Below are 12,309 nucleotides of genomic sequence, written 5' to 3' on the forward strand. Positions count from 1 at the left end.
ACCTCCGCTTTGATTTTTGGCCTCAGTGAGACACAAAGTCCAACTGTCGTTTCCCTCATGGTCTAAAACACATTTTAAAAACAGGAACCAATGTGTGAAATGTGTTTCTAAAGGGAAAGAAATAACTGGTTGGAGGCCTGTCAATAATCCTAAATGAAAATTATAAAATTACAGAATCCTAAATTTGTTTCATCGGTCGTGTTTTTATAAGTTTAGTAAAACATTTCTAAAAAAACGAACATCAGGTGGAGAGAGGCCTACGGGTTAAAATAAATATTTTTTATTTCAATTCAAATCAGTTTTTTAGAGAATGTTTGAACATTTAAAGTCACAAATGTCATTTCGGCCTCTTTCTGTTCCTTTTACATTTAACACCAGTAATAAAGACTTTCTGCTCATTCTGGAGAAACGACTGTCCGCTGATTATTGTGCGGTATAAAAAGCGGGTCTGGTTGTTTGGAGGAATTTTACTCTGATGGTTCACATTTTGAAATTTGTTGTTTTTTTGTCTCTTTCTGTTTTCACCAAACAAAGAAACCGGACGCAGAGATGCTGTAAAGCTTTATGGCCCTTTGACCCAAAAAACACAGACACAAGAGCGAATTTATTTGACAACATTATTTAATATATTTGAAGTAAAAATACGTTTTAAGTTTTAAAAGTATAAAAATACAAATAAATGTATTTTCAAAAATAAAAAGGCCTAATGTATTACGATCTTTTTTTTTCCAGATCGGAGGAAAATTCTTGTAGAAAATCTTCAGTTAAGATCATGAAGCTAAATCTAATAAAACAGGTATTTTAATGCGCATCAGTGCAAATAGTTATTTCCAGCACTACAATAATCTTTAGCTCATACTTGACACCACAGACAAAAATAAAAAATCCTTGAGATAAGAAGCAGCAGGCCTTTATTGATAACATCCATCAGTTTAGTCCCAAATTGGATGTGACTAATAATTAATATTTTTTTAAGTTGACAGGACAGCCCAAAAATGTGTGTGTGTGTAGTAGAACCTGAGAGATGTTTCAGAGGGAAGGAGCAGAACTGAATCATCACCCTGCTTTTGTTTTGGCACTGATGGCAGGTTTACTGGAGGTAATTACACAAGCCTGAGCACACACACTGTTGTTTCTGCAGTGCTGGAGGTTCTGTAGTGGTGAGCAGGATCAACTGCAAGAGTCCAGATCTATAATCCATCTACAAACATGAGACATTGATCACAGGCACAGTGTGTTTCTGCAGGCCTCTCTACCTGCAGCTCTCCTTTCACCCCACAGCAGCTTCAGTTCAGCCTGCAGCAGTTCTGCTTTCAGGAGTCACTGCCCTTTACTGTGCTGGGGGGCTCTGCGGGAGGAGCTGCGGACCATGTGAGAGAAGCCAGGCCTCTGGACCAGCGGGGCACGAGTGGAGATGACGAGCAGGCTTTGCAGGGCCGTGGGGTCGTGGGACGTGTACGTGTAGCGCAGGCCTCCCTTAGGGACTTGGGTCATGGTGGGGATGCCGGGACGGGGCCGGGTGTCGGTGTAGGAGCTGCCCCTGCTGTCCTGCCTCGCAGCCACAGAGCCACTGACAGACTGTCGGGGGAATCTGACATCTGAGAGAAATGAAAGGAGCATGAAACAAGTCTGCAGCAAAGGTTCCTTGTGTTCTCTGCTGTTTTTAATGAGGTGTTTAACGATGTTACACTCCTGAAACTCTCCAGGGCTCTCACACAACTTTCCCATAATTAAACAAGACAAATGGTGCAATAATAGGAAGAGTTGTCTGTCTAAATTAAGAGTACAAAGAAATTACTGAAGCTGGCTTATTTGAATCTTTGTTGTGGGAGGAATTTGTAGTTTTAGGCAGTAAATGTTATCTCCACACAGCTTTTCCACTTAATTTAAATTTGAGGCAATTTGTGATAATATTTTAAACACAGAGCAGGGCTGTTTTATTGTGGCTACATTTTATTTTACACTACAAAACATGCAGCATTTAAGAAGATTTTCATTTAGAGTTCTTCTCCAAAACATACAACAAATAGGAAAAACAGTAGCTGAACGTGTGTTTGATATTTTACCTTCCTCTTGCTGCCGTGTTGACGTCATGTCTGTGAACATGTGGACGTGTTACCTGGACAGTGTGTCCTCTGGGCACTGATGGTCCTTTGTACTTCTCGTGCTCTGTTGTGACTACTGGGCTCAAACAGCAGCCAGGCCGACCGGTTCAGGCTCCTCTGGTCCACCGTGGGCCTCAGCAGATGCTGTGGACTCATGTGGGACTGGATGTGCTGTAATAAAGCAAAGGCATTGGACCTATGTCATTCCCTGTTAGGAGAATTATTCAGTACCGCAAATGATACCAGCAGCTACACTGGAGAACTTTTGATTTTTACTATTTCAGCAATAAAACTGACATTTCTGCATACACAGCAAACAGGCGCTGTCTGCAAAACCTACAGTTTTCTTTGTAAACATGTCTTTCACAAATTATCCTGTTTGAAACTTCAACAAAACTCACAGCTTACAGCTGCAGTTCGTTAGTCACTTAATCCGTGAGCTGACTGAGAAAATTCATCTGCAAATATTTAATTAATGGTTTCAGTCACTGTTCAAGAAAAATATCAGATATTCTCTGGTTTCAGCTCCTCTGCTAGTCATCGTAGTATGTCGTAATAAAATGAATATTAATACATTTTCACATTTTAAGTCCAAAAATAATCAATTGATAACTGCAACCCTAAGAACAAATCTATTAGAAGTGGAAAACAAACACAATGAAAGTCACTGATTAGTTGTGTAATCATTCATTAAAAGGCCGGGGCAGCTTACATTCCTAATTTCTTCAATCAAAAATAGAAGAATTATTATTCTGACCTGCTGTGAGATCTGACCACAGGGCTGCTGCTGCTGATGCTTTGTTCTTTGGGGAAACTGTGTCAGAGGATCCAGCTGAAATAAAAGGAAAACAGTGCAGCGGTGAGTACGTGTCTAATGCTGCAAGAACCAAACCAAACAAACCGTGCAGCTTGTCCATGTGTCCATGTGGGCCGTTTATGACTCAGTACCTGTAGCTCGGTCGTACCTTTGTCTGTTTACTCTCCTGGTGGGTGCAGGCGTTCTGCCGGGGTCCCCCTCCCTCTGTCAGGCCCTGCAGCAGCTGGTGGATCTGGTTCACCACCCCCATGTCCTGCAGCAGCTTCTTCCTCTGGAGCAGTGCATCCACCCGCTCCTGCTCCTCCATATCTGACGCTGCCTCGTCCTCCTCCTGCTTCTGCGTCTCCTCCTGGATTTTAGCGGCATCAGGACCAACTGTCATATTCAGCAAAGGAGGCTGCAGGGGAACAGACATTTGATTCAATTTGTTTTTATTGCTTTAATGTATATGTATCCAGCACTATGCCTTTACAATATCTCAGCCATTACTGTCAGTGAAAAACCTTTATAACGCTGTTTATTTTTCCTGTCTTGACAATAAGACATATTTGAATTTGAAATGAGAGACAGCCAGTAAAAGTTATCTGCAGGGATATTATTCTAGTTTATTTAAATTGGCTTAATGTCCACTAAGGGTTCAGCCAGAATATGAACCATCCATCACAGCACAGAAACTGCTCGGCTCCCTCTTGTGGTGTCATGTGGACACTGCGTCTGCAGTGATGCTTCCTCACCGGCTGCAGGTCACAGGTTGAGGTGGGGGGTTGTGCTGATGCTAGGCGTGGTTTGACTCTCTCCCCCGCCGTCTCCCCCTGCAGGTCTTTCCTCCGACCTCCCTTCTGGTCCCTCTCCTTCTGCTCCTGCTTCAGACGCAGCTCCTGCAATTGTTGCCTAAACACACACACAAACTTCAGCATCTCTGTTTCTGACATAAAGTCTGAGGATTTTCAGTAATTTGCTGCTCAACAAATTCCTCTAGCTTTTTTAAATTCTTCATTTTGTCTTTATTGTTTTACCCAACTCCACCCCTCATCAGAGAACACGCGTCCAGTGGTGGAAGAAGCACTCAGATATTTCACTTAAGTCTCCACTTAGGGGAGTCAGCAGGAGTTGTAGTTTTTGGCAAATAGATTATTAAACTCCTTCAGCTACTTAAAACTACTTCATGACGTGCTAGGAATCATTTATTAATGTTCATGTACTTGTGTAGGAAATGAACTGCTGAATACAGAATAGGGCAGTTTAATCTGTAACCTTCCTTTTCTGCATATAGTTACATTACATTACATTCTGATCCTGTGTGTGTTTTCTTAGGTTGGTTTAGATTAAAATGTGCCTTTGTATGTATTCCTGAGTGGACTGATATATTTGAACGCTGCATTCTCAGAATCTCAATTAATAGACTGAAAAACAGTTATTATTTCAACTGTAAATTTTCTGCCAGTTGTGGTCTGGTTTTTAGACAACGGTCCCTGTGCGTCACTCGTCCCTTTGCTGATCTGCAGTGAACATGCTGAGAGTGTGTTGCAGGTACCTGGCACACTCCTCTCTGGCCTTGGACGCTGCCGTCTCTTGAAAGAGCGAGCCGCTGTGTTTAAAGTATTTGTCGTATTTCTCCCCTCCCTCTCTGGGAAAGATCCTCTTGAAGCCTCCCAGGTGCTCGGCCTCGTACCTCTCCATCTGCTCCGCCGTGGCTGCCAGGCTCTGGCGCAGCTCCTCTGACCTGGTGGTGAAACCCACACACAGTAGCGGTCACCTGCCCACTGTACCGTGCATCTACTAGGAATGTGTCACCATGGAGAAACATTCACACACCATACCTGGACTCTCTGGAGCGGTTTTGTTCCAGCCTGTCCTTCACCCTGCGTCTCTCCTCTTTGGTGATCTTACGACGGTCACAGGCGCCCAGGTTAATGAGAACTAGGGTGTCGTAGAGCAAAGCGTCCTTCACCTCTCGGTCCAGCTGTGAGTCGGTGGTAAAACTCGGGGAGTGGTTCACCTGGAAACACATACACAGGCTTACTGCATTACATCTTATAGATCACCTATTCCTGAGCAATATTTTAACCCCTTCAACATAAATCTCCTGCTGCGTAGCCAAACACTGTTCAATATGTAAATACTTACTTTACATACAAGTGAAAATCCCTGTTTCCAAAGATACTAAATTTATCAGCTTGAATTTGTGGCCATTTTATCAAAAGATGTACAAGGCATGTAAAATATTTCCATTTGATGGAAACATGCAGCAATAAGCTGTTGAACATTTCACAGATCATAAAGTTCAATGCAGAGGTGGAACAAGTTAATATGAATATGAAACTGCCAGACATTAAAGACCCTTATGGGGGAAAAGGGGAAAGTGTTAAGAGGTTAAAAAAGGTTAAAGAGGTTCAAACAGAGGTCTGTCACCTCCAGCAGCCAGGGCCTAAGCCGGTGATCCAGCAGCACATCGAAGCCCAGGATCTCAAAGCAGGCGCTGCCGGCGGTGTGGTTGGGGAAGCAGGTGTGGTAATTGTGCTTGAGGATGGGGTGAGCGGAGATCAGAGTTTTTATGATCACGTCCTCAATGTCGTTCCACATCTTCTCTGTGTTGCAGCTAATGGACTCCAGGAGCTTGTTGAGGGTGGACAACTTTCTGCAGGAGAAACCAGCAGGAGACACGTTGAGTCGTACGGAGGCAAATCTGGTATTTTAGGAGGTTCAGTGACATTGAACAACAGACATCATTGACAGGATGGTTATACCGTTTGCTGCCTGTGTCCTCATCACGGACGAAGTTCTGACTGTGCTTGTTGATGGAGTAGTTGGTGAGATGCATGCACACGTCATCCTACAATTGGAAACACAAAGCAAGACAAGTAGGTCACAGCAAAGAAATATACACTTATATAGTGCATACTGGTGGATGTAAGGTTTTAATTGGTTAACTGGTTTTTATTAGTGCTGCAAAGTTTAATATTTTAAACTAATTATTTCAAAACTATATTTGTTTCTGCTTGTTAAATGTGAATATTTTTGGTTTTTCCTTGTCTTAAATAGAAACAGAGAATATTTGAGGGGTGTGGATGTTCACCATGTGCTCTGGAAACTCAAATAATTTAGTGATTAGCTGATAAAAAAGAATCAACACTGGGAATAAAGTGCGAGTTGAAATGCATTTCTGCCGAAGCTAAATGTATGTTTGGTGCTGTGGTGACTGTGGCAGCATGATGGTGTATGTGGAACTTTACCAGATTCACCCTGGAATAATTCTTACCACGTTGCCGTGTGTTGGTTCATTGTACTTTGTGGTGCAGAAGCGAGCCAGTCCCTCCTTGAATATAAATATGCTTAATGGATCACATGATGTCACCAACACATATATGCGCAAATCAAACTTGAATCCATCGATTATGAAAGGCTGGGGAGGGAATAAAAAACACGCCTTAAATGAAACTCTTTGTGTTTTTGTGTAGTCACTGTATGTGTTGTAATCGACTGTCACCTTGGAGATATAAACCTGGCAGATCATATGTTCCCCAGACTGAATGTCTTTGCTCGACCTGGTGATGAAGATGCCTTTGCCCTGGCAACCTGTGTCTGGCTTACAAATATATGTCTTGCTTTTTTTGGCCCTGGTATAAGCTTGGAAGTCACTATAACTGTAAAACAGAATCAGACAAGCTGTTAGTTCGCTGACACGTGCTGAGAAAACAGAACAAAAGAACAGTAGAAACTGACTCTGCAGGAAGGCACCACGTTCTGGGGAAGATATTGTAGTCCTTGGGAAAAAGCTTGAACATGCGGTTCATGTTTCTTGCCAATAAATCTTTGCGGCAGATCTCAGTCATCCCTGGGAAATGGTTTATTTTCTGCAAAGACAAGAAAAGCTCACACTCCTGTTTTTACATGAGAAATATGTTGTGACTCAGATTAAAGGCTGATTGCCTGAAAAAACACAAGGTAGAATTCAAATGGCATGGAAAGTTATTACAGCTAGAAAGAGCAAAATAAGCAGTTTTCACTGATGTACAAACTGAAATAATTTTACACTCCTGAGTTTCATTAGTTGATTTGGATGAACAGTGCTTTACCTGGTAACGCTTCATATCCTTAACACGGTCTAGAGATACAGAGCAGTCAGTCCAAAACAATGTCCAGTCTTCACCCTCCATCGTCTCCCTGAGGCCGTATCTATGAGCAGCTCGCCGCACTGACACAAATCAAACACCAAATATTTTTTACATGTTCCTGAAGCTTCCCACCATAAGTCTGGTGAAGCTGCTTCCTGATTTTATAACTGTAGAGTGTGAAATAGCTTTAATTTGGATCTTAGAACAGCAGAAGGATATATGTTTTCAATCTGAATGTGATGAGATGTTGCTACTATGGTCTAAATGTTTGCTGCACAGTAGCCTGTAGCATTGGCAATGAACAGAGGTGACCACATACTTTTGGGCATCTTCTATTTTTAGTTTTTGTTCCTTGTTCCCATATTTTATCCCATGAATTCATTCTGACTGAACCTGACTGAAGTTTGTGTAATACAGAAATTGCTGTATTGGTGCAGATTAACAATATAGCAGAATATCAGACATTTATGAGTTAATAATCTTCAGCTCAGACATACCACTTTCATATTTGCAGTTGGTGAGGTTGATCCACAGTCATCTGGAACAGAAGAGAGACAGAGAGAGGGACAGACATCTGCTTCGCTGCAAGGTCCTACAAATGCCTCATTACCCTCATCCTCCTTTCACCAAATGATGAGGACAAGTGAGAATCAACAACTTAAGAGCCTCCAGGACAAGTTATAAAATCATAACTCTCAGGGTGCTCAGTGGTTAATATACCTGCAATGGGAAAATAAGTGAAGTGCAATTGGAAGAGATCTAGCAGTAAAGTACCTCTTCTTGCCTTTTCTCTTCTTCTTGATGATGGGTGGTGGGGTGTGGGTGCAGGCTTCAGTTTGGCTTTCCCCACCCTCTCCCTGCTGTTCATATTTATGTGCACCATCATGTCTGTCTGGGCTGTCCACAGGTAGACCCATCCTGGGGGCACACAGGCAAAGACAAATGTGCTCACTGACTATGAACAAATGGAAAAAACTTGTGTGATAGAATTGGTGCCATTCCATTTTCCAGCACTCATGTGCTCATTTACACAGATCTTTTATAATGGGATGTGTTTTACAGCCTCATGATGAAATTCAATCAAACAGAACGAAGTACATGCTGTAAGTGCACGCACGGAGTCATGTTTCCGTTTCCATTTCTCTCATCAGTTGAGTGCTCTGGCATCAGGTGTGTGTCAGCACATTGTCACACACTGGCATTCAAGAGTTATTGTGGCAGGACGGATACAAACACAGAAACAATAGCCAGGGAAATTAATCCTAACGCCAACTATGACTGAGGTTGGGGTGTTTTTTTTAAACTTATTTTATTGCTTTTCACAATCTCAAAAACTCCAAAACTAGTTTCATTGAGATAAACAAGATCCTGATATGAAAAATCTCAAATATCTGAAGGTCTTCTTGTTCCTCGATTTGGTCAGAATCTGAAGTTTTGACCTGATAATGGCACAGGGTAAAGGTTTCACCAGGTATTACAATTTGTCCTGTGTAAGATCATCTTCTTGGATCATGAATGTCTGTAAAAAAATTCCTAAAAATCCACTTTTTTTGGTTTCAAACCTAAGGTAGGTATTTTTATATCATTATATTTAGGTGCTCTTTTTCTATAAAAGTCCATCTGCAGTCTGACCCAAGCACAGTGGCCAGTAATTGACACAGCTGTTCGCCTTTGGGTGCTATCTGGTATCTTGCAGAGCCAAGGTGAGGTCAAGTTAATTCCTGGTAATGATCATGACAGAAAACTGGGGGGTGGTAGCACAAAGGAGGGACATCCCAAGTACACTGTGGGAGGTTACGGTGGTGCCAGGTAACAGTATTCTGATCCAGTGATCTGGATAATCCTGGCTCTGAACTGTGAGCTTTACACTGGGCTGAGACGCCCCACTGACCCCTGTCCAGATACAGTTTCAACCCTGCAGAGGATTTCTCCCAGGTTCGCCCTCAGGGTGCAGCAACAGGTACACGAATAGCTGCTCTGTATTAGCTATGCTGAAAAACGAAGTCTGGATTCAGCAAAAATGACTCTGTTGTTACCTGTAAATACATAACAGTCACCATCTAATACTTACTTTTCTTTTCCTTAAAAAACTGGAGCACTAACCAGTAAAATAAGTTGCTTGGAGGAGATACACAGTAATTTTCCACATTTATTAGCTCCTGTTGAAGTTGTTCTAGATAAAAGTGTGTTTAATTAATGTACTGGAAGAAAACACATCCATTTAACTCTAGTTAGAAGTGACTTGCAAAGACCTGTCCACAAGGTCCACTTGCAAACACTAAAATTAGGGATTCTTTAAATGATTAGTCCTGTGTTAAAACGAGAAATATTTTTCTGACAATGTCCAAAGATATTTACTTTGTAATATCAAACAGGCAGAAAGTCTTTGCAAGAGAGGTAGTAGCACAGAAATAACATTAATTATTATAAAAATCACAATCAGCTAATATTCTGTTGATTAACTAGTTAAACATTCAACCAGGACACTTTTTATTATAATGCCCATTAGTTTTACTGGAGCTGGGTGGACCTAATAAAATGGTGAATTAGTAAGTTAGTTTACTCTCTCGTCTCTCTGATCTTATTTGTGAAATGACGGTTACTCACCTGCACATAAGCCTACATTTGTGAGGTTATGGTCCTGGTAGATGCCTCAGCACCTTTGGAATATGAAATATTCCCTTTAAGATGCTGTCACACTTCTATGTAGACAAACAAAATCTCATGCACCGTCTGCCTCTCGAGTCTTTAGAAAACACAGCAGATTTGTATCATCACAAGGACAGCTCAGTTCAGATTGACTTACACACTCAAGCAACAGGCCGGGCAGTGGATCTGGTGACCAATTAGAGACAAACAATCCCTCTTGACATGATGCAGAGGTATTGAATAGGGGAGCTCAGCAGGGAGCAAGATGAGAGGGACAATCCCTGATATTTGTTCACTGAAACAGGAGAAGCGGCTTTCAGTGCTTCAAGTTGTTAAATTTAAATCTGTGCTGAAAAGCGTGGTGACAGTGTGTGGAGTAAGTGCACAGGATTGACATCTACCTTCTTAGCCAAGTTGAAATGAAGCACCGGTGGCTGAAGTTTGGCTTTCCACTAAAACATTAAAAATTGAGCACAGGTAGAAGTGAAAATCTTGGTTTGCAAAGACAGAGAAAAACGCAAACAGGACACAGTACGTTAGATTTGCCTTGAGTCATGACAGCAGAACAAGTTTCAACCAGGTAAAACAAGATTGGATGATAATGAGGATGAAAAACAGGACAAAATGGTTGACACCGATCGCTTGATTAATCAAGCAATCAACATTATTTAACCATTAGTTGACACCCTATACCCTCCAACAGTGACTTAACTACCCTCTGTCTTTATTATGGTGCTTTAAAGGTCACGTACTCAGCTTCCAGTACTGGTGTCAGTCGCTGATTTGACAAGGCATGACTGTATGTGCAGGTATTTAATCTATACTAGTGAAGTGTGTGTGTGTGTGTGAAAGAGAGAGAGTTACACGCGCTCATACAACTACAGAGCAGAGCAATTATAGTTTAATGTGACGATGGTGTATTCTAATGGAGTGATATTAAATATGGGCTGGAGTAGTTGCTTGCATAAAAAACACATAAGATGGTCTCAGGTGTGTTATAAAGGAGGACACCTGACAAACAGCCTAATTTATCATTTAGCAGGGAGGATATGTAACTATGTACTGCCTTGTGCTTATTCCTGTTCCTTTGGAAATGTTGTGATGTCAATTCTGCAGTACAAAATGAACAATTGCCATTTTTTCTTTTGTTGAACTTGCTGGAAGGGACTTTGTGTCAAAATCCAAATTAAGAAATGAACAGTCTTAGTTTGAGCTCATTGTAAAGTTGTGTTTTATCAAGTTGCTTTATTTTTTCTGTGTTAAATAACACAGATGACCTCAGGCGTCTGCTGATCATGATCTTCATTATCAATAAATCTGACAACTCAATTGATGGTTCACTGCACCACAGGTAAGCATTATTACCTGATGGCCAAATCCACATATTCAAAGTGCTTATTTATTTTTCATCTAGCTGACAATTACCCATAAACAGTAAAATTACAAATAATCAATTTTGCTTTACCTCAACCACACGCATGCGCAGAAGCGTTGAGTGAGCATATATCGATCGGAAGCAGAATTCGCCAAAACACCGGCTAAGCAAAAATGTAGTTACTTCGTTGCTTTCCAGTGCTATAAACATGTATTTTTACAGACAAATACACGAGTTGTATTATGGTAAACTATTAAAAGTCGGAGAATAACCGTAATGGTAACACCCGTGTATTTACCAATCACTAAAAAAAAAAACACCACGTAAAAGTACATTTGTACGGAATTTACTATGTTTAATAAAAAAATGAAAAAGCATTTTGGTTTTCTAATGACACCGTTTGAACTTTTCAGTCAACCTGAACTTAAAACAATTAGCAAATGTTAAACTAAACCCAACAGAAACAACTTCCTTTATATCCGCGTATAGAGCTAAGTGAGCCGTGCCGTTGCTATGGTAACGGCGGTTTAAGCTAACTGCCGCTACCAGGACACTTTAGTTTTCAACTTTTAGACACAGAAAGACACATTAAAGCGGAAATTACCGTTAGAAAGCAGCGTGTCCTCCTGTCCCCGGTCAACAACACTAACTGAGCAGCATGTCGTAGTGTTGCTGTTGTTGTTGGTCCCGTTGTAGTGTTGTGGTGACGTAGCGCGTTAACCTACATTTGTAAACATGAATGAACCCGATTCACACACGCGCACGTTCGGCTCTCAGCCAATCACAAGCACAGGGATGAAAGCGCTCTCGACTCTGATTGGTTGTTGGCTCACCGATGAGAAACAATGAGATGAGTTGATGGGCCATAGGTGCACGATGCAGTTTAGCTCAGTAAAATATCAGTAGCTCTTCCTGTTAACGTCTTATAGCTGTGGTTAATAGCTCCATGGTTGATTAATGGTTTGTGGATCAGTCCTTTAGCAGTTTGCATCTGTTTTTGCTCGTTTTGTGTCTGTTTGTTGTATTTTTTTAAGCAGCTTAGATGGTTTAGATTCTTATCACATCAGGTGTTTGATTGAGCCCAGATTCACAGGGCATCCCACTGTGCAGCACAAGTCCTTAAAGCACCCATTAAAGTTCATGAAGCACAATTTTCAGAGGCAAGAAGAACCAGGAGTCCTGCAGCAGATGCTCTGACCCCCACAGAGCCCTGATCCGGGCAGTGTGGAGTCTGGGGTCATATGAAGA

General features: G+C 41.5%; 1 protein-coding gene across 3 annotated transcripts; it reads right to left on the reverse strand.

Moving 5' to 3' along the window:
* Nucleotides 1-764: 764 nt before the first annotated feature.
* On the reverse strand, nt 765-11,767 carry ttll6 (tubulin tyrosine ligase-like family, member 6). 3 transcript variants are annotated; one of them, XM_026315717.1, is made up of 17 exons: nt 11,666-11,740; nt 9,645-9,697; nt 7,812-7,955; nt 7,535-7,572; nt 6,999-7,117; nt 6,646-6,776; nt 6,410-6,566; nt 6,182-6,325; nt 5,670-5,755; nt 5,335-5,560; nt 4,743-4,921; nt 4,457-4,645; nt 3,657-3,813; nt 3,071-3,319; nt 2,863-2,937; nt 2,120-2,276; nt 765-1,598 (listed from the first exon to the last, which is right to left on the reverse strand). In XM_026315717.1, exons 2-17 carry the CDS (start codon nt 9,650-9,652, stop codon nt 1,321-1,323), a joined length of 2,337 nt encoding a protein of 778 aa, XP_026171502.1. In that variant the 5' UTR covers nt 9,653-9,697; nt 11,666-11,740; the 3' UTR covers nt 765-1,320. The 3 variants fall into 3 exon arrangements, with proteins under 3 accessions (XP_026171502.1, XP_026171503.1, XP_026171504.1); XM_026315718.1 differs by lacking the exon at nt 9,645-9,697 and having other exon boundaries at nt 11,666-11,767; XM_026315719.1 differs by lacking the exon at nt 11,666-11,740 and having other exon boundaries at nt 6,425-6,566; nt 9,645-9,752.
* Nucleotides 11,768-12,309: the final 542 nt, after the last annotated feature.

The sequence above is a fragment of the Mastacembelus armatus genome, chromosome 19 (genome assembly GCF_900324485.2).
Source record: "Mastacembelus armatus chromosome 19, fMasArm1.2, whole genome shotgun sequence".
Classification (NCBI taxonomy): Eukaryota; Metazoa; Chordata; class Actinopteri; order Synbranchiformes; family Mastacembelidae; genus Mastacembelus; species Mastacembelus armatus.